Genomic DNA, 22,101 nt, shown 5'->3' on the forward strand with positions numbered 1-22,101 from the left:
CTCTTGTCTGTTACTTGTTCGTTAGTGCACTTTATGCTTAATATTTTTCTTTTTAACTTTTTAATATTTAAAATGTTTAACTTTATTTCCTTGTTTTATACTAACCCATAGCCTTAGCCTTATTCTACTAAGTTATTGCATTAGCATTTCATTCCACTTTATTTTATTACTTGTGCACTGTTGTCTTGTGTCGCGCACCAACCGCCAAGACAAATTCCTTGTATGTTTGACATATTTTGGCTAATAAATGTTTCCTGATTCCTGATCCTGAACAAAGTCTTCATCCTAAATCAATAACTGACATTATGGGGACTTGCATTTTGTCCCCAAAAGACAAGTGAGTGCCTGAATTTATGCCCTCAGAGCATAAATAACACACACACACACACACATACACACACACTAAATGTCAGCGAGGCAAGGTGACACACGGGTTTGAAATGTAACTTTCAGCATGTGTAGAATAAATGTAGGTCAGAGAGACATCAGGTGGGTATTGAGCATGTAGGTCATCACTGTACTCGCTGTACAGAACGAGATTGAGGATGGTATGAAAGTCACTGCATTTCACTAAAAGCGTACCACCATCTCAGAGTTTTGTCATCCCAAATTGAGGAACCATCGGGGAAACGCGAGTTAGTAGAGATCCTGGAATGATCACGTGAGAGAATGCTGTTTTTATGGTGCAGATGAACAACAAAGTACTTCAGGAACGTCCCTACGGTGTTAAAATATCTTAAAAGGACTAGATTGGCTTTTCTGGAAAATATTCTGAATCATTTTCTTCTCAAAAGCGATATGAAAAATATGAATTCCACTTGTTTCAGCATTAAGTAAGTAGCTTTATCCAGGCGGTAATGAGCTTCATCTAATAACAAGGCAGGAAGGAGGCAAGGAGGGGAATCCAAACGAACCCAAACACGCCTGGCAGCACTTTTTAAAGTCACTATTCAACATGTAACTCGATTGTTCAACCCCATCATGATGTAAGAAGTCCACAACCATATTAGCTGTAAACCAATCAACATCTTTCTCTCTGGGGAACATTAATGTTTTACCAAATTTCATGGAAATCCATCTGACGGATGTTGAGACCTTTCACTTAAATCCACAATTGTCGTCATTGGTGGCGCTCACAAGGAATCTCATCCATCCAGCTGTTGATATATATTTATGAATCTAATGTTTCATTCATTATTGTTCATTATTAATAGTGATAATAAAAATACTTGGTTCTGAATTGGTCCTTTCTACATAGTGTTAATTTTAGTTATATTGTGTTATTTTTTAGGCTTATACTTTCATGCTCAGAACTTTTTGTTGTACTACTGAAGGATCTGAGTACTTCTTCAAGTACTCTCCAGTGTAGTAGAGGGTGGGGGTCACATTGGTACTTGTTGAACCCCCGGCTGTGGCCCTGAGGCTCCCCGATGCCCCATCACCGCGACACAGCGGGACGCCGGCTCGTGCGCTGCGCCCCTCCCCCTTTCCCTCCTCCTCGTGCGCTGCGCCCCTCCCCCTGTCCCTCCTCCTCGTGTGCGGCGCGCGCCGTGGGTTTGCGCGAGGATATAAAGTTCCGCAGTGATCCTCCTCATTGATCCGCTCTTCACTCTCCCGACTCCACGCGCGCGCGCGCGGACTTCTCCCTCGTCCCTTGGTTCCGTTCGTCCGCATCATGAAGGAAAGGAGACTCGCGCAGCCGCGCGTCGCGAGGTGTAAACTCGTGCTGGTCGGGGACGTCCAATGCGGTAAAACGGCGATGTTACAGGTCGTGGCCAAGGACTGCTACCCAGAGGTACGGAGACATCCCATAATAATCACCTGCTGCACTCGTCTGCTCCGTGGTGTTTCTCATGTGAAGATGGACGGACGGTATAAATGAAGTGTGGATCCCCGCGAGGGAGGAAACGCTTTACCCCCCACGAGGAGCAGGAACCTCGTTTCTTTTAGTCCTCGTGTTTCTAATTGTGTTACAGTGCAGTAGTGCTTCATTTAAATAGTTATCTTATTCTCGAAGGGCTGATACTCTTATCATCGGCTTTTATCATCAGTCAAACCACTGTTTTAAAACAAATCTATTTCCACTTCTATCATAATTTTAGTTGTGTGTATATTATTTACATTCTTTATGAATCTATTTTTGTCCCTTTGCTGCTGCAACAACCAAATGTCTCCTCTGTGAATCAATAAAGGTTCATCTTATCCTCTATATTCTATTTCCTCTCCATCTTATTTCTAGAACTGCCCCCCTGGTCCTATTTAGCAGTTACTATTATAGATTGACAGACGTGTAGTAAAGTATATTTGACTTTGGTTTATTCATTCAGCCACATAACATGTCTCAGGTTGGGATTCATCACTGGTATGTTTAATTGATTCAAAATGAGCTGCGCATTTTTGTAGTATGAAGCTTTAGTCACATAAGAAATAACCATCCTGCACAAATATAAACACATGTATGTCTTTTATTCAAAATAATAATTTATTCAATTATTTTTGATGGATTCACCGACTGACTCACTGGTAACGCGCTATTGGACATCTACCCGTAATCTTATCATTTTAAACCATAAATAATGTATTAGCTGACAATAATACCATGTAGATTTGTAATTAAAACCCCCTTTTCTTCATCGTCCATTTCCAGACTTACGTCCCCACAGTGTTCGAGAACTACACGTCCTGTCTGGAGCTGGAGGACCAGCGTGTGGAGCTCAGCCTCTGGGACACATCAGGTGAGGATCGAGCTCACATTTCCACAGTTTAATCAAACCGGCAGAGAACAAGACTGTGACCACCTGACCACCTGCTCCTTAGAAGTTAAACCCCTCAGGCTCGGGAACATCAGTCTGGACTCAGCGACAGCGCAGTCGGCCTGGAGTCGCTTAACGACTGTAAACGAAGACTCCGTCTCTCTCATTGTCTCACAGAGACAGACGTCGCTATCTGCCCGTCCTCGCTTGATGACGTTAAGCAGCTTTTCACACTGTGGAATCTGTTGAGAGATCTTCTTTTGGTGGACCCAAAATCCACAGATTAGCATTGAAAGGAATATGCAAAACAAAACGAAAACACCCCCCCAAAAAAAAACAAGCACAGACAGGCAGAGGTGAGAGAAACACAACCAGGCCCCCGGGTTTGACCGGCTCAGTCCTAAACTTTTCATTTCAGTCGTGTCTGTAAGCGTTATTGGAGCTGAGAGCGGTCTGTTGTCATTGGTGGATCTATAGCGCAGTGAGTGGCTTTTCCTATTGATCGTGTTCACGTCATGTGTCTCTGCATGTTAAAGGTCATCACGGCACCGCAATTAACCTACAGACATGACCCACAAAACTAAGAGGCCTGACTCTCATCTCTGAACTGCGTGTTTCAATTATTTCATTCATAATTAATCTTCAGGTTGTTTTCTTGATCAGTCGATCTATAACATGATAATAATCTATAACATGTTTGGAACTTCTTCAGATGTTTGGTTTAGTCCAACAATTTAAAAAACATAGATATCAGTTTTATAATATACATATATATGTTTTTTCCTGAAAGTCAAATAAGATCAATACTGTTTTTGTTTGTGAGGCTGATTCATTTTTTGTAGTTCAGCTATTTGATTGATCAGCGAATCATTGCAGTTCCAGTATTTCTTTATGATATAGAAGTCTAATGAAAATTTGTCTTAAAACGACTTTAACCTCTGTTATAAAATGTGTATATAAAGTTTTATCAAATCAACTTTCTTTGATATGTTATCTGCCCTCTTTTGTGACTTTTTCCACATTGAGGTCAGAGGTCAGAGGCATTACGTAAACATTGTTTATTTACAAAAGATGACACAACAACTATCGTTAATATCAAGTATTTCTTGGTTCTGTCTTCTCTAAATGCTTGATTTTTGTACTGTCGATAGTTGGAAGGAATTCAAAAAAATGATCCGCATTTTAAACAATTTTCATAGAATCAGGAACACTATCTGCAATGTGCTATCTTACCCAGAGCCCCAATGCATACAGTCCAGAGAACCATAGCTGTGACAGAGTGAGCGTAAACATACAGAAACATTATGTAAATAGGATCAATAATGAATCCCATCCTGCACCGATTCATTTCATAACACCATCGTGCTCGGAGGAAGTTCAGCAGTGCCAGTTGGCCTGCAGAGGGGCTGTTTCACAGGGGAGAGGGGAATGCCTCGTCCATGCAGGGGGCAGAAGCCTGTGTGTGTGTGTGTGTGTGTGTGTGTGTGTGGGTGTGTGTGTGTGTGTGGGGCGTACGATCCCTGTGAACAGAAGGCACGAGAGAGAGAGAGCGAGAGCTGTGCATGACCTCCTCGCTGCCTTATGGTGTGTGCCGCCTAAAAAAGCTCTTATGTAAGTGAAACCTGCAACGAGCTGATGTAGGTTTGTGTGTTCGTCTCCCACGGAGTGAAAACTTTCTGGACAGTCGCCCTTTCTAAAGAAAACATTGCGTAATAATAAGACCTGTTTACTTGTGCAGCACAGACGAGCACAGTCCTCATCATTCTGTATGTTTCTTTCCATTCTACGCTTTCATCATCTTTATTTGTAACATTTAAGATATTTTAACAGGGATTTCTTTAATTATTGTCTTTGTTTTTCAATTCAGTTTCCTGAAGCCAAAGTCTTTATTTTTTTATTTTTTTATAGCAGTCTATAATATAAATACAGCAGCAAATCCTTATTTAAAAGCGGAAACCAGAGGCAGAATATTCTCTATTAGTTTCCCGGCGATCGGGTGATTTGATGAGTGACCAGTCAGCTCTCACGTCGTGGCGAGACGGCGTCCATGAGCATCTCTTACCGAGAGACACTCGTCTGGTTCTCAGCCCTTCTGGTGTAAACATCCACTCGCCTGCTTTCCTGGAGAGCAGAGGGGGCCGTTTCTTTGCTCGAGCAGAAAGGGTTGCTGCTGTTTCGGTCGCTGTGGTCCAGGCTTGTGTGTGGGAGGCGCTACAAGTTGTGTCCTCTTTATATCTCTCTGCCTCTTCTTCCTCAAGCCTTACATCACCCTGATATTCATGCGAGGGCTCCTTTGATTCCCTCTAAAAAGGAGAAGATGTTATTGATAGATTGTAGTTGCATAAGATTACAGATTTTAGTCAAATATTCTGACTGAATGAACCAAAGGGGCTTTAAGTATTGTTTTTTTTTATTGACGCCTCAGGAGAGAACTCCTCAGGACAACATGAAACAGGAAGCTTATTGGAAGTATCTGTTCCTGATATAATTAAAGCCTCTTTTATTTGCAAGGAAAGCTCCCGGTGCACATTTGGCCCCCGAGGACCGGGGAAGGAAATTAAGTGCCAGTGTTGGTGTGTGGGGAGCTATTAGGTGGCAGAGGGAAGACAATAGAGAGCGGACGTCCTGTCATTCTGTTTTCAGGGGCCTTCCTGAGAGTTAAAGGGAAGAGTCTCCATTTAGCCGAGCCATTTGTGGAAGTACAAGGAAGAGATGTTTCCTGCACACTGAAATTCTCACCCTCACAACTAAGGTGTCGTGTTTATTAGACAACAATCCGGGTACACGGTCTGAATGAGGTTTAATGGTGTCTATTGTTTTGAGGATTGGTTTAAATAAAGTTATGTGATGAAACGCAGGGTCAGAAATCCTTCATGGACACCTTCAATCCGGTGCATTTTCTGGGTTCCTGCGTCATTTTCTTTGGTGTTTTGGTGTTAAACTATTACGATGCAAGAGATTAAAGATAAGAGAAGACAGGATGAATGTTTAAAATAGGTCTGATTACATGAATCAGTCTTTTCACAGCTCGTGTCTGGTATTACTGTGACTGCTGCATCAGAGAGCACTTCATTTAACAGACAGATCAGAGTTGCCTTCGACATGGTGTCGGCATTTTGCTAGAAAAATGCTAAAAAGTTGATGATTATTTTGTTTTCACAGGACATCTGGTGTTCTTTTTATTGAAAGTTTCGCAAATAAAGTTTCGCAATTGACCAACAATGGAAAGATGAAGTGAACCGGTGCCGAGTTGCAATGCCCGTGACTCAGCGAGCTACTTTTTGCTTTGTTGGAATGAAATCCTGTCGGTGGGAAGGCGTCAGGCTGAAATATCAAGTCAAATGATTTGCTCTCTTATCAGTTTGGCAGGAGTTCATGTGAACGTGTGAAAGCGTGGAGGACACCAGTAATAATGGAACATTATAACGGTGTCAACTGGATTCAGACCACACAGAACACATATCTGGTTTCTATTTGTGACTGCCGACAAAAGGAAAACTCGACCAGCGGGTTTCATTTCCAAACGGCTCGGTTGTGTGTCGCTGCGTGAGACATTCCTAAGTGTGCGCCCTGACTTTGCCTCCCCAGGTTCTCCGTACTACGACAACGTCAGACCGCTCTGCTACAGCGACTCCGACGCAGTGCTCCTGTGCTTCGACATCAGCCGGCCGGACGCGGTGGACGGCGCGCTGAAGAAGGTACTGAGGTCGTTCGACCTCATTTTGTTTTTTGTTTTTTCGCCGTCATCTGCAAACGACTCATATCTTCACCCTCCGGGTTCTCCTTCGCAGTGGAAAGCAGAGATCCGGGACTTCTGTCCCAGCACACGGATCCTCCTGATCGGCTGCAAGACGGACCTGCGCACCGATGTGTGCACCCGCATGGAGCTGTCCAATCAGAAGCAGACCCCCGTCTCCCACGAGCAGGTTGGTCGCGGGACTCTCTCTTTCTGCCCCCCCCCCCCCCCCCCCCCCCCCGTTTCCGACCCCTGCGAGAGCTCAACCTGTGTGTTTCCGTCCTGGCGCCGCAGGGCTCGTCCTTGGCCAAGCAGCTCGGGGCGGAGGCCTACCTGGAGTGCTCGGCCTTCACGTCGGAGAAGAGCATCCACAGTGTTTTCCGCACCGCCGCCCTGGCCTGCCTGAACCAGCTGCAGCCCGCCGACAAACCCAGCCCCGTCCGCCGCCTCTCCAAGAGATTGCTGCACCTGCCCAGCAAGACGGAGCTGCTGTCCTCCACCTTCGGCAAGGACAAGTCCAGGAGCTGCTCTGTCATGTGAGCGCTGCCGAGGTCGTTCCTGTGTGGCAACGGACAAGCAGGCGGGTCGGCGAGGGGCGATCGCTGTCTTCTTTGCAGCATCCTCCCCAAACTGCCCGACAACCAAAAAAAAAAAAAAAAAAAGTTTGCTCCGCTCTCTATATTCAACTCTGACGCCGGACCTTCGGACCACGACATATCTGTTAAATGCAGCCTCGCGCGAAGCTCGCTGCGAGAGCTGAGAGAGTAAGAGCCGTGCCTCCTCTTCGCAGTGGTTGTAAACACTGCGTTTGACTCCATTACCCCGACGGGAGGCGTTTTAAATTCTGATCGCGGAGCCCTCCCCCATCCATCCCTCTTTCCGGGCGTCTCTTTAAGGTCACAATGGGCTGAATGATGAGATGAGAAGTAAAATCCGACAGTTACAGCACGTGCTTTCAACAGAAATGCGGCACCGTGGAATTTAAAACAGTGGTCTTTATAGAAATTACTCCCTCGCTCCTCCCGCCTCCCCCCAATCCTCTTGACCCCTCGCGGTATTTCGTTTGGGGGAATTAAAGCTGACAGTGGAGAGAAACGGGCGAGGGCAGGGAGGGATTTGGCAAAGCCGAGTGTTCCTTTGCAAAGGCAGTCTGGGGACAAACACATCGCAGTGTGACTCAGTTCTCCCATGAGCCACCAAGCAGTCCGGGGGGGGAAGCCATGACAAAGCAAACACCAAGTCAATTCTGAGCGCTTTTTTCTCAGATCCCTTTCTTCATCACCCGTCGCCTCGGCGGTCTTGTTTGTTTCTCCACAAGCTAGACCTTAAAAGATTTATTTTCAGCCACAAAGAACTGTTTTTGTACCAAAAGGAAACCCAAGAAAACTTTTTTTATGATCCTGTGCCTCATCGATATTTTTAAAAAAAAGTCCTCAAATTTGAACTTTGGACTGTAAAGGGTTGATTGGTTGCAGGGCCGAGCTGGACGTCGCCACTGTTCACCCTCGACAACCGTTTAGTTCTTTGTGAGGATTGTTGCAGAAAATAACCTCTGTGGCAAACAAAAGCTTGTGATACCAAGTTGACACCAAGTGTTGTTCAGCGAGCTGATCCTTACAAATTATCCGCACTTTGTATGATTTTAGTGTAAATGCAGCCGTCTGAATTTTCTTCATTTCCCCCCCGTCAGCCTCTATAGTCTCCCACAGCAGCGCCTCTGAAAGATCAGATATTTGCGGGGATAAACCAAATCTCTTAAGCCTGCGTTATCCACAGATCTCATTTCGGGCCTCCAACCAGAAAGTCTTAAGAAATAATATTATATAGAATATTGTTAACAGTTAGCTGAGATGCACCTGCTGCGTTGACGCTAAATGTCCCCACGATGAGATGAAAGGTCGGGAGGTTGACTTGAGTCACAGGCTGGTCCTGTCTGGAGAAAGGTGTTTTTTCTTTTTCTCCCTCCTTTTCCATTAATGCTTTCATGCTTTATTTTTCAATTTCCCCCGAAAAGCGTCTTGACTTGTTCCATTTTTTTGCTCCTGTAGTTTGTCGATGTTTAATTCCCTCCCCTCTTCTGGCATCCGCGGCTGTTGACAGCTCAGCTAATGGAGGACTTGATGATTTGTAGGCCCACACCGAGAGTCCCGGAGTTCTCGGGAATTTTGCGCGTTGCCTGGCAACCGTGTGAGCAGGGCTGTGGGTTTGGGTGAGGGGGGGGGGGTTTCCTCACTGAGAGAGATGGCGCCTCACCTTTTATTTGTAGCATTAGACGCAAGACCGGGGGACCCGAGGCCTCCGAAACCCGTCGCTGCCGCCGATATTTCAAACAAGCTCCGTTTGATTCAAACGCGCAGATGTTGTTTAACCCTTTTTCTCGCTCGTCTTTTGACAGACGGGCTTGTTTCCTCGTACGTTTCCTTCCTTGCTTCCAAAACTGCCCCCCCCCCCCCCCTAAAAATGAATGTTGAAGCAAAAAACTAAACTTTTGTGTCAAGTTGCCTTTTATGGCTTTAAATTATTGACTGACTTCTGTATTTGTTATTGTTACATGCTACTTTCTTTTAACTCTTAATTTAAATAAATATGTCTGAAGTAAATTTGCAAATGTTCATTTCTGTGTTAAACCCTTTAATGGCTGGAGCTCAGACCTTCTATGAGGACTGATTGTTCCAAAATTGTACATTCATTATATCGAACACCGAGCTTAACTGTGTAGTAGTTTCAGACCTTGGACTTTTTAAGGATATCAAACATTTGGAAGTTTGTCTGTACCGTTCTGTCCATTTACGTCAGTGATTTGATTTCCGTATCTTTGTTCACGTCTAACTAACAGTACTTCTTATACATGTGAGTTCAAGGTGCTTCATCATGTTGACACCAGAGATTATTTGGGTAATTTAATCAAATTCCCGGCCGTCTATTTTGTCTTCAGAAAGAATGATAACATATATTTATCTCTGAGGTTCACTTGAGACTTAAAGGTCCACGATAAAGAGAACACAATATTCAACTGATGTTATTAACTTTAACTCCACAAAATAATACAAAAGTCCAGGTTTAACATTAGATGCAGTCATGGTTTTATTCATCTAGATTTCTGAACTTTTTCGTTCCTGTGGCAGCAGCGTGGTGTCAAAACAAGCCGTGGATTTTATACCACTCGAGCGTGAACGCAGCCTGAAGCGATCGCCCTTCCCCCAACGCGCACGCCTGCACGCCCGCACGCCCGCATGCCGAATGCCACAATATCTATTACTTTTCATACGTGAATCATTTTGAAAAACATGCCACTTTTCATTGTTTTGTTTGAAGAAAATGGAAGCGGCCGTTGTTCCCACTTAATTTGCAGCAACTAGATGTAAATTCTTCACAAACGTTTCCTCGTAAAGTCTTTACTGGAGTTACATCTATGTGGTGATTTAGTAAATGTACAGCAGTTTATAAATCAATACTTAACATTTCTAAAGCATAAAATAATGCACAACCAGCATCACCACTATAACCTCCAACAATGAAAATGGAAGAAGGATAAATTATTGAAAGAACATTGAATAAACACAGACTTAGAGCAATCTGGTAAGCTGACACTATTCAGGCATAAGATTTAGTCATTTACCAGTCTACAAATCACCTTTACATGAAAACTAATTTGTTAAACTTCTCTTATTTTATATTATAAGTCGCTTTGTATAAAAGCGTCAGCTAAATGAACTGTAATGTAATGTCTTATTAAACACTCCCATCAATGTCGTACATGAACAAAGTAAACAAGACAACAAATCTATGGACCACTTCCGTCTCCGCTCCTATTATCTTTGCCTTTTCTGTTTCTCTGTTCCTTTCCTTATCTTATGTCACCAGCCATCCACCCTGACCTCTGTCACTGCATTTACTTAGTCTTAATATTTCCTCTCATGGGGATCAGCGGGGCTGCGTCCTGCGCTCACACTGATGACACAACGCGGATGAAGTAGATGAATGTTTGCCATTCCTCAACTATCGCGCACAGGATGCAGCAGTGACTCCTTATCCTATTTCGATAGGAGACGGGGGAATTGTGAGAATATACTTTGCATCACCAGTCCCAGATAAACGGAGCCTCTCGTCTGCCACGACATTGATTTTCTGCGGCTGGAAATGGAACTAGTGGTTTGATCGTCTTTCGGATAAACCAACAGGGCTGCCAGCCCGTCTGCCTGCAGAGCTCCTCTTATCTTTTCCTTTTGCGGTTTCTCCAAGTGTCTCACACACAGATACATGTATTAAGAAATGGTCCGTGCATTACATGTCTCTGTAAATCAGATCAGGGTCTCACAAAGGCGTATTGGGCCTTTCATCATCGGCAAGTGGCTCCGAGGCCTGATTACACGGTGGACGTGGGACCCACGGACGCGGCCCTTTCACAGAGGACGCAGCTTTTAGTGCTGCTTTATTGGAGAGTTTCTTTAAAGGGATAGTTCAACATTTCTGTATCGTTAATTTACAGCTTCAGTTAGTTGTTTAGTTTAGCTTTTTAGAGAAATACTTGGCCGGCTATTTCCCCGTTTCTGGTAAGTTTAACGTCTACTCATGGAGAGTTACTTAGAATTAAGAAGATCATTTGTTCAGGTCAAAGAAGTTGCAGTTCCACATAGATTTGTGTTAATATAATTTAGTTTTGTGTAAAACACATCAGGGAATTAACATCTCTGGACTTGCACAATGTTCTTTACCAACACAACCGGCCCTTTAGCTCGCTAGCTAGCCAGGTAACCGAGCCACATTAACTGATGGTTTCTATCTAAGAAGACTATTTAAATGGGATTAAACAATCATTTGTCCCTCACTCTCCCTCCCCACCATACATGTTCTTTTCAAAATAAGATTTCCAGGAATGAGATGAGGATTGTTTTATTTTAAATGAGCGTGTTTGTATATTTGTGTGAATAAAGAAAATAAAAATTCGAATCCCCCAAGAAATGTCAGGCTGTACCGCTGATTTATTCATTCATTTATTTATTTATTTATATACAACCTCCATGTCCAGGTGAATTTCTGAAAATCAGTCCACGCGTGAAAGTGGATCGCACAGGCCAACAAAGACACGTGTGTGACTGACACATTCTCTGTAACCTAACCAACGGGTCAGCAGCAAGTGATCCGTCCCGTCTTGACATTTGTCCCTTCCTCCTCCGGCCCGAGGCGGGGACGCCGTTGGAGGCTCAGGATGGGGGAGCCAGTGAGAGGATGATTTAGGGGAGAGCGCTGCCATCCGAAACCCTCTCGGAGGGGGGGGGGGGGGGGGGGGGGGGAGTCAGAGAAAACGGTTGCAGCGCAGCGCGGCTCATTACCACGAAAGCACCACGACGCAGACACACATAAAAACACGCACCCGGTGGAAGCTCGCACACATCTGGCGCCATCGACCTATCAGACATCTCCAGCACCGCGGAGGAAGAGATGGAAGCAGAGGAGGAGGGAAGGGGGATGGGGGGGGTTGCAAAGCGATGCTGCTTGGTTACTGATGAGCTATCTGCAGACTGACACACAGGTTACATTCCCTTATATGCCCGAGCGGGCCGAACACACACACACACACTCACACACACATCTTCTATAACAGCGAGCTTTGCCACAGCTGCTCCGGCAGTGTCGTAGCTCCTGTCTCTGGGAGGAAAATGGGGTTGTATGTCAGAGGCTCAGCTGGGTGAGGAGTGACATTCTCCAGTGCGTCCCGTGGGCGTCTTCCTCTCTCCGGTTCCCTGCAGCAGACGTGGCCACTCTGATGCCTCTCCACGTATTTCCCAACGCAAACGTCCGCATAGGTTGATGGCAATCGTTAGATTCCAGTCAGATAAGAAGACACCATCTCGTGTTTGCACGGTTTGTATTCGGCAGCTTGGTTCTGTCCTAATGTTTCAACCCCCCCCCCCCCCGGCCAGCACCTCCGAAGCTCACAAATGAGCACATCATATCCTCTTTGTTTAATCTCTTTTTTTGAAGAAAAAACTGTAATCATGTCGCGTTATGGTTTTACGGAGGATTATGGGACAGATTTTTTTTTTCTAGGCTTTGAGCGCATTCTATTGATTGGTGAGCTTCACAGATGCTGTTTGTTTTCATTTTTTACTTTGGCCAAAGCAGCCATGTAGCCTCCCGCATGTCTTTATGCTAAAATAAGCTAAGCTAAACTATGGAGTGCAACTATACCGCTCATCTAATTTCTGCTTAGAAAACATATATCATATTCCCCAAAGGGCCAAACACGCCTTCCAACGTGGAATTTAGCTTTTTCTTGCATTATTGTTTGTTTCTCTAAAATCCCTTTGCATGTGTCTGGTCATCTCTCGTCAAAAGGCCAAACTGTGACAGAAAATACCAAAAATCAGGGCAGAATTATTAAAGTGGAGTTTCTTTCAATCCATCCGTCCCTCCCTGTCTGATAACTCGGCCCAAAGCTGCCCTGATGTGACAGGTCCAGGCAGCTTGTGTACGTCTGTGTGCTTTGGGCGACTCAATGAGGCACACAGGCTTCACCAGACAGCAGACGCCACAGCGTTTCTATTGCCCTGAACCCCGAGGACTAACCCACATTAATATTAACCACGTTAAGCCATATCAACATTTGCATACAGCGCATTATGTACTGAAAATGGAATAAAATGGAGTGTATCCATGCGTGGCGATGTACATGGGAATTGGTGTGTGAATGTGTGTCAGCGTGTGCTGTGTGCACTAAGCAGTTTATCTCGTCTGCTGCGTGTAGCTTTTCGTTCCCCGAGTGCGGCCGGCTGAGCCAGGTTCAACACACGCACACAGATGCACACCCACACACACACACACAGATGCACACCCACACACACACACACACACACAGACGCACACAGACTCAAGGTCTTCTGGCACGATAAGACCCCTTGTGTCTCTGCAAGAGGTAAATAGACTCCCCTTTACACAACCACCCTGTCCCCTCAACCTCACCCACCATATTATCACATCCCCACAAAGCCCCTCTCTTCCCACACTGCTGACCTTCACCACATCCACCCCCCCATTAATGCCCCCTTGCCCTATGTGGCATACCCTGAGGGCATGTCAGGAGTCAGTGCTCTTCTGGCGGTTTAATTGGACAACCACGCCTGGCATCGAGGGTTGTGGGGGGAAGGGAGCAAAAGCCGGGGCACACGAGGTGCTTGGGATGGTTATAGTTTGAGATGGGATGTGCACATCTGGATAACAGCTGAACACATTTATATCCGCCACCCATAGTGAAAAAAGGCAGGAAAAGTCTGTTTTTCAGTGCTTTAAAATGGTTAAAGGAGAATGAAAGTGTTCTTGGGCACAAGAATTGACTTGAAACAACATGATTTGTCAGTCCTCTAATGTGAATCTCTTTGTTTGCCTTATTTGAACTCATATCAATAATAGGCTGCTGTTAGTTAATCATGGAATTCACAGAAATTCACAGAAAACAACCTGTTTTTGCTTCTCTTATAAGACCTTTCCCATAGCTTATGGACAAAATAAATTAAGAAACCTGATTAATTCAAGATGAATAAGGGAGCAGTTGAATAGATTCACATGCTTCAAAATATGAAATCAATTGCTGCTACATATGTTTTTCTCATGCATCGTCTCTCCTCATCTTCCTGCCTTTTGTCACTGTACCACAAATAAGGCAAGAGGAAAATTATAACATAAGTGCCAATATACATATTTTTGGGGGATTAATACTCTCTCATTCATAGATATAGGACGACTATGGACATGTTTTATAGGAAACGCTTCTAATGGGAACGTCATGGTGACGGTGAAACAGATGCCTGATATCAGATGGAATTGTCAACTTCGTCGAGCGGAACTCTGTGGAGCTCAAAGATCTGTATTGTAATAAGAGAATACGTATATAAGAACACTGTTCCAAGAAGGACTCTGGGTTTTAGATGTTCACTTTTCACCCACGGTAGATTTTGAGAGCAACCTTAACGTTTTACACTGTCTTACCAGTCTATTGTTCTCTTCCCTGTATCTTCCACACTTTTTGCGAGTGTGCGTGTGTGTGTGTGTCTACCATCAACTTTGATCTGCTCTACTGAAACTGTTTCACCTTCAGAAGGGCTCTATAAATCTCTCTTGATCTCAGCGTGGATGAAAAGGCAGGTCTGGAATATGAATCAGCATCGGGCCAATCCAAACTGTAGTCGGGCAGCATATAAAATGTCTTTTATCTGTCTGCAGGAGCATGCACTTACATACAGAGGATGGTAGATTACAGGAAGAACATACTCTTTGCGAATGTTCATTTCTTTGCGCTAACAACCCTTCTTGAATCTTAAATCCTCTGCAGACAATAGTGATTTTAAATGGTACTGAGGAGACAGCCCTTTTTGCATCATGGCTGTACTTTATAGTGTGTGGTCAACAATGGAGCAATGGTCCATTTAATGTTGTTTTGTTTTCGGATTGCCTTTCAAAATTTCGAAAATTCTTTCTGTAATGTTATTCATTATTTTCTTCTTGTCGGAAAATAGATAGAAAAACAAGAGGGCTATAAAGATTGTTATGATATCACTAATACATTTTGTAGTCAATAATACATTTTTAATAAATGATTTACAGTTATTCTGTTTCATTTGTCAAACTGAAAACCTAGACTATACTATACACATTTTGCCGGAATCGTTATAGAAGTCTGCATCGTGATAACATGTAACACGGTTGCCACCTTGTGCCCATAAGACACACCAACAGCCTCACGGTATTTTTGTTTAGGCATTTAGTTGTTCGTGTACCAAACAATCGGGGCCCTGACAAAATATCTCAGGTTTTCTGGGAACTGTAGTTTAGGCGGAAGTTGTCTATACTTTGTTCGGAGCACACAGTACTACAAGTCCCAGAAACCCTTGCCGGTCATCGCTCGTGTGGAGCAATATGGCGTCTTCTTGAAGCGTACATAAATCGCAAGTGTTTTCTTGACAAGTTATCAAGGTAAGCTGTAAATGTATTAATATTCAAATCCACCTTGTTGTGTTGATAAAGTTTATTCGTTTGCCTCGAGGGAGGTTTTCACTTTGCATGTTTGTGCCGTTTATAGAAGATAATTAGCCCGTTTGCTAAGTTGTTAGCTAACGTGAGAGCATAGCTTGCTAACGCTAGCGGTTGTCTGCATTCATTCTGCAGAGTAACTTGTGTCGATGTTTACGTCCTAAATAAGACGCTACGTCTTTATAATGTTTGTGAACTTTTATATGAAACTAAATAGGGCTATAACTTCTACCGTAAGACTAATAGAACGTGTTAAGTTACTTCAGAAACTTACATGAACATGACAACAATGTAGGATCAAAGCGGACAGGTCAGCAACCTTATGGAATAAAGCCGATATGAACTAACGTTAGCTTACATGTCTCCTGCACCGTGGAGTGACTACTACTCGGGGAATATGCCTTGAGAATATTTAAATCAGTTTTTCTATCACAACCATACATTTGTCCTTCTTGCGCGAATCACAATAAAAAAAAGGATTCATTCACCGAGTGAGATAATAACTACACGCTTAGTTAACCTAACGCTTATTTATTTACTGTTATCAATCTATGATTGTATTATAATCTTTTCTATTGTCTCATTTTTAGCTGTGACCTTTGCTCAGCCTTTTTGTTGTATGAACTTTTTGGCCTTTTTTCAGTAATTTTGGAACGCGCATTTTGCCATGCTGTCAGTGATCATTTACAGTGAATTTAATTAGTATACAACAACAAAAAATGTAATAAGGTTCACTTATCAGGCACAAACAAATGCATTATGCATGACCTGGGTTATGACATTAAATAAGGTAGACCAAACATTACATTGTGAGGAAAAACTGTTAGGCCACACATTAGGCCTCGCGTCCTCTCAGAAGTAATAAAGGTAAATTCTTCAATAGAAACCTAACGTACGAACGTAACGGGAACAACGTTCTCTTCGTCTTTGTAGATGGCAGCCGACTCGACAGAGAAGAAAGAGGCCGAATCCTCGGGATCCAAAGACCGGGAGAGGAAGCGCAGCCGTTCACGAGAACGTAAAGTCTCACCGCCGCGCAAACCCAATCGTAGTCGTGAACTAAATCGCTCCAAGTCCGCAGAAAGGTAACCAACAGTGTTATTGTTTTACCTTCTGTATAGTTGCACTGATAGAAATTGTCAAAGTTTTGTTGTATTATGGTGTTTAACATTTGATTTGATTGGTGTCATGATAACAGAGACCGACGCATGAAAGACAAGGATCGAGATAAGGAGCGTGAGCGAGACAAGGACCGAGAGAGAAGCCGCAAGGACAGAGACGGCCATCGGCGCGGCAGGAGGTCCAGGTGTGTGAATGATGGAATGGCGTTTAAATGTTGAGCCACTTTTTATGGGGGGGGAAAGGAAGTTTGTCCCACCAATCTGAAGATTCTCAAAGAGCAATATAATTATGAGTAAATATTCGTCTATATAGACGGAACCAATGTGGATGCCTCACCTCAGAAGAACGGCATCTAAAATGTGTTTTTGTCATTTGATTGAATATACACAGTAATGTCTGTTCCACTGGCAGTAACTATTAACATCATAACAAGTTAAAAGTTCTTCCGTAACTTTAATATACAAATATTTATTCATATTAGTACAAATTAAAAATGAAACTAGGATTATTTTGAGATGACATCTGTTGACATTGCATTTCTTTTGTAGAAGTCTCTCGCCCAAGTCGAAGGACAAACAAAAGAGAGACAAGGACATTAAGACAGAAGAGGAAGAAAATGAAAAAAAGAAGAAAGAGAAGGTAAAAATCTGGTTTGGCCGAGTCTTACAATTCATTACATTGTTTCTTTGCTTGTTATTTGAATGTTTGTCCTGCGTTCCTCCTGTTCAGGTTCAACCTTTATCTCTGGAAGAACTTCTCGCCAAGAAGAAGGCGGAAGAGGAGGCAGAAGCGAAGGTTGGTTTCCTGAGGTCGACATTTGTGTTTGACTTGTTAAACCCAAGATGATTGTTCCCTCACTTCTTGTTTTACTTTTTATTATGACCTCGTCAGCCCAAGTTCCTCTCCAAAGCCGAGCGAGAAGCCGAGGCTCTGAAACGGAGGGAGCAACAGACTGAGGAAAGGAGGAAGTTGTTGGAAGATGAGAGGAAAAAGAGAAGGATGTTCCAGGATATGGGCAGAAAAATGATGGGTGTGTATAAGATGCTGGTGTATTACACTTAAACAATGTTTATGCTGTTTATAGAAGCATCATGATGGGAACTGAGTCAATGTTTACAGAGGACCCCCAAGAAAGGGAGAGACGCGAGAGAAGAGAGCGGATGGAGCGAGAAAACAATGGGAACGAAGACGATGATGGAAGGCAAAAGCTCAGAGAGGAGAAGGATAAAAGCAAAGAACTCCACGCCATCAAGGTGAAATGACACCGACATTCTCAATTGGAACCTTGATGATGGTGACAAAACAAAAAGCCCATTAGGAGGGCAAGCTGTAAAACAGCTGATCAGAGATCAAACATCAAAAGTCTTGCATTAGAGGGCAAATTTAGCCTTTGAATCAAGCACTTCACTAAATAAAATGTCTTTTTTAAAGGAGCGTTACCTTGGCGGCCTCAAGAAGCGCCGAAGAACTCGACATCTGAATGACAGGAAGTTTGTGTTTGAGTGGGACGCTTCTGAAGACACCTCAGTGGACTACAACCCGATGTGAGCAAACACTGAATGCCTCGAATTGGAAGACTTTATGCTGAATGTGCACCCGCCTCAACAACGTGACGTTCCCAATCTGTCTCCCAGTTACAAAGAAAAGCACCACGTGCAGCTTTACGGGCGAGGCTTCATCGCCGGCATCGACCTGAAGCAGCAGAAGAGGGAGCAGTCGCGTTTCTACGGTGACCTGATGGAGACGAGGCGCACGCTGGAGGAGAAGGAGCAGGAGGAGTGAGTACAGCGGTTTCCAAAAGCTGATTTGTAATCTAATCTATATAACTTCCTGGAAGATGGAATATAACATGTTTATTCATTTCAAAATGGCTGTCAGGTGAACACACTGACTATAATTCTCTTCTCCTCTCAGGGTAAGACTGAAGAAGATGCGCAAGAAGGAAGCAAAGCAGCGCTGGGACGACAGGCATTGGTCTCAGAAGAAGCTGGACGAGATGACGGACAGAGACTGGCGAATCTTCAGAGAGGACTACAGCATCACCACCAAGGGAGGAAAGATCCCGAACCCCATCAGGAACTGGAAGGAGTATTCGCTGCCCGATCACATCCTGGAGGTCATCGACAGCTGTGGCTACAAGGTCGGCAAACTGAGTCTCCATTTCACCAGAGGAATATGAGCTTTTAGAACTTCAATCTGTGGTTTTGTATCTTTTTCTGCTTTTCACTTTGATAAATTACAGCGGAAAACCTGACGGATCTCTTTTCTCTCTTAAAATCCAGGATCCGACGCCCATTCAGAGGCAGGCCATTCCTATTGGTTTACAGAACCGTGATATCATCGGCGTGGCCGAGACCGGTAGCGGTAAGACGGCTGCTTTCCTGATTCCGCTGCTCGTCTGGATCACCACCCTGCCGAAGTCCGACAGGTAACGCGGTGCATGTGAACGCGCTCGGCGAGACGCACACACGGCGAGACGCACACACCACACACAGGGAGACGCACACACCGGGTCCCTCTGCGCTTCTGATTTATTCACGTAACTCCCGTCTGCCCGCGCAGGATCGAGGACTCCGACCAGGGCCCCTACGCGGTGATCCTGGCGCCGACTCGTGAGCTGGCGCAGCAGATCGAGGAGGAGACCATAAAGTTCGGCAAACCCCTCGGCATCCGCACGGTGGCTGTGATTGGAGGAATCTCCAGGGAGGACCAGGGCTTCCGTCTCAGGATGGGCTGCGAGGTGAGACGCTCAACGTTTACTCTCTGTGTGAACACTGCCATCATTCTATTTAGAGTCGGTGCTGCTCGAATCCTTCTGAATGGAACGATTATTTGTTGCCTCCAGCTGCGTGTTTTATTTTCCTTCCTCGTCCCAACAGATCGTGATCGCCACCCCCGGCCGTCTGATCGACGTGCTGGAGAACCGCTACCTGGTTCTGGGCCGCTGCACATACGTGGTGCTGGACGAGGCCGACCGCATGATCGACATGGGCTTCGAGCCCGACGTCCAGAAGATCCTGGAGTACATCCCGGTGACCAATCAGAAGCCGGACACGGACGAAGCGGAGGACCCCGAGAAGATGATGATGAACTTTGAATCTGGAAAACATAAATACAGACAAGTGGGTTCATCCGTCAAACATCACATTTTGCTCCTCCGCGTCTCGCTGGTTTGACCTTTCATGCGTCTTTTATTTTATCTTTGTTGCACCTTTTCAGACGGTCATGTTCACCGCCACTATGCCCGCTGCCGTGGAGCGGCTGGCCCGCAGCTACTTGAGGCGCCCCGCCGTGGTGTACATCGGCTCTGCCGGCAAACCTCACGAGAGGGTCGAGCAGAAGGTGATGCTGATGTCCGAGGGAGAGAAGAGGTGAGGCGGCCGCGAAAACCCGTGAGCAACGTTTCTCTCCATTAAAGAGTGTTGAGCTGAGTGGTTTTGTATCCCCTTGTGTGACGCAGGAAGAAGCTGCTGGAGGTGTTGTCGCGTGGCTTTGAGCCTCCCATCATCATCTTCGTCAACCAGAAAAAGGGATGCGACGTGCTGGCCAAGTCTCTGGAGAAGATGGGGGTAAGTGACCGCAGAGCGGACTCATTAAAAGATGCATATTAAATAAGATCGTGGGAAAGCTTTCTGGGTAGTTTAGTTTTTCATGACAGTTGGTGCCAACATGGTCAAATTATCCGATTTTATTGCATTGTCTCCTGCTTAATGTATAATTTAAGCAATGCCGGTCCCGTGAGCCTGAGCTGTACTTTTGTGTTGAGTGCAAATTAAGTGGCTAAAACGACTACAAGGTAGTGAGATTAAAAGAAACAGATATTTTCTAACACACACTTGAATTCTCCGTGAGCTGCAGTTCCCGTCATACGAAACGAGACGTAACCTCGGTGGTCTTCTTCTTCTTCTCCTCGCAGTACAACGCTTGCACGCTGCACGGCGGCAAAGGTCAGGAGCAGCGAGAGTTCGCGCTCTCCAACCTCAAGGCCGGAGCCAAAGACATCCTGGTGGCCACTGACGTTGCTGGTCGAGGTATCGACATCCACGACGTCTCCATGGTCCTCAACTACGACATGGCTAAGAACATCGAGGGTAAGAGGCCTCGTTCTCTGCGCGTCCTTTTCGTCCTTTTTCGTCTTTGTCCGCGGCTCATGACATCCGCCACCTCCCGCAGATTACATCCATCGCATCGGTCGTACGGGTCGTGCCGGTAAGAGCGGCGTGGCGCTGACGTTCCTCACCAAAGAGGACGCGGCGGTGTTCTACGACCTGAAGCAGGCCTTCATGGAGAGCCCGGTGTCCACCTGCCCGCCGGAGCTGACCAACCACCCCGAGGCGCAGCACAAGCCCGGGACCATCCTCACCAAGAAGAGGCGCGAGGAGACCATCTTCGCCTGAGTCCCCCGGACTGTCGCCGCACAAGTTGGACTTACCACGCTGTGCGCTCGCACACACACACACGTCAGGGTCTCAAGCTGTTTCTCTCTTGTAGCTGTAAAACATCCCTGTTTTGTTTTTTAGACTCAACCGTGGGAAGTTTGTCATCGACGCGTGTGAATATTTCTACTCTTTCAACGGCGCGTTAAACGTGGACTCTGTGCTACATGTTTTAGTTTCTCTTCTACCAACAGGAAGTGATGATGTAAGTGAGCTGCGGTGTGTAGATGCTTAGTAGCGTTTTTATTGACCATAATTTCAGTTTCCTGACCAATGACACGAGAGACGGTGATTTTTCTTTTGCTTGGATCCTTTGACTATATTGTAATACATCGTTTTAAACATAAACATTTGTTAGTGAACACAGCAGCTCAGGCATCCGGCTCATCGGTGTATTCTAGCAATGTGCTTAATAATTAAATCTCAGGATCCAGATAAAGGGTTGAAATGTTCAAACTTGAGCAAACTTCAAGCGCCTTGACCTTGGGGAGGCATGTGGAGTTTTGATTGAACAGGTTGAATATGTGGCCAATTGCTAAAACCGTTTAGTTCTAATCAACTCGAGTACCAGAGTTTGACCTTTTTCACTGACTAACCAAAGCATTTACAAACACCCCAAAGGGCCACAAATTAGACAAAATAAAGGTAAACATTGTATTCCTGTATAGTATGATCTACATTTAGTTTTATTTCATTAAGAAAAAGCCGTGTCAGCAATTAAGGCCTTTAACTGAATTCCACCCACTGCTGAAGTTTGCTGTTTTAAAGGTGAGTTTTGTGTCTCTCCCTGTGGATTATGACGTTCTACATTAAACCGTATTTTCTTTTTTAACGAGGGATGATTCTTTTGCATACGTCCCTTTCTCACTGATTTTAAATTGTAGATTTCATGCGACTAAATGTGGTCAAACTGCTCCCACAGAGGTTTTTCAGTGGTAAACTCTTGATGGAAAAATAATGCCTGCGTGGTCATTTTGTACTGAACTTTACATTTTTGCTCACCTTTCTTTGAGTTTACAAAAATATG

The 22,101-nt window shown here is 44.8% G+C and overlaps 2 protein-coding genes across 2 annotated transcripts; both read left to right on the top strand.

The window, feature by feature from the left end:
- The first annotated feature begins 1,520 nt into the window (after positions 1-1,520).
- On the top strand, positions 1,521-9,089 carry LOC120829729 (rho-related GTP-binding protein Rho6). Its single transcript, XM_040194096.2, has 5 exons — positions 1,521-1,795; positions 2,648-2,735; positions 6,342-6,451; positions 6,545-6,679; positions 6,784-9,089. Exons 1-5 carry the CDS (start codon positions 1,676-1,678, stop codon positions 7,027-7,029), a joined length of 699 nt encoding a protein of 232 aa, XP_040050030.1. The 5' UTR covers positions 1,521-1,675; the 3' UTR covers positions 7,030-9,089.
- A 6,208-nt stretch (positions 9,090-15,297) lies between these two features.
- On the top strand, positions 15,298-22,029 carry ddx23 (DEAD (Asp-Glu-Ala-Asp) box polypeptide 23). Its single transcript, XM_040193431.2, has 17 exons — positions 15,298-15,459; positions 16,450-16,601; positions 16,715-16,822; positions 17,187-17,277; positions 17,368-17,433; positions 17,530-17,668; positions 17,758-17,891; positions 18,070-18,182; positions 18,273-18,416; positions 18,553-18,778; positions 18,921-19,066; positions 19,201-19,378; positions 19,518-19,760; positions 19,858-20,009; positions 20,099-20,207; positions 20,555-20,729; positions 20,812-22,029. Exons 2-17 carry the CDS (start codon positions 16,450-16,452, stop codon positions 21,033-21,035), a joined length of 2,400 nt encoding a protein of 799 aa, XP_040049365.1. The 5' UTR covers positions 15,298-15,459; the 3' UTR covers positions 21,036-22,029.
- Positions 22,030-22,101: the final 72 nt, after the last annotated feature.

Source organism: Gasterosteus aculeatus, chromosome 2 (genome assembly GCF_964276395.1).
Source record: "Gasterosteus aculeatus chromosome 2, fGasAcu3.hap1.1, whole genome shotgun sequence".
Lineage (NCBI taxonomy): Eukaryota > Metazoa > Chordata > Actinopteri > Perciformes > Gasterosteidae > Gasterosteus > Gasterosteus aculeatus.

Bases quoted from the DNA above. Each gene is read 5' to 3' on its own strand.
- LOC120829729 (XM_040194096.2), top strand. From the start codon at position 1,676: ATGAAGGAAAGGAGACTCGCGCAGCCGCGCGTCGCGAGGTGTAAACTC. The intron at 1,796-2,647 runs GTACGGAGACAT...GTCCATTTCCAG, and splicing joins CCAAGGACTGCTACCCAGAG to ACTTACGTCCCCACAGTGTT. The intron at 6,452-6,544 runs GTACTGAGGTCG...TCTCCTTCGCAG, and splicing joins TGGACGGCGCGCTGAAGAAG to TGGAAAGCAGAGATCCGGGA.
- ddx23 (XM_040193431.2), top strand. From the start codon at position 16,450: ATGGCAGCCGACTCGACAGAGAAGAAAGAGGCCGAATCCTCGGGATCC. The intron at 16,602-16,714 runs GTAACCAACAGT...TCATGATAACAG, and splicing joins CGCTCCAAGTCCGCAGAAAG to AGACCGACGCATGAAAGACA. The intron at 20,010-20,098 runs GTGAGGCGGCCG...TGTGTGACGCAG, and splicing joins ATGTCCGAGGGAGAGAAGAG to GAAGAAGCTGCTGGAGGTGT.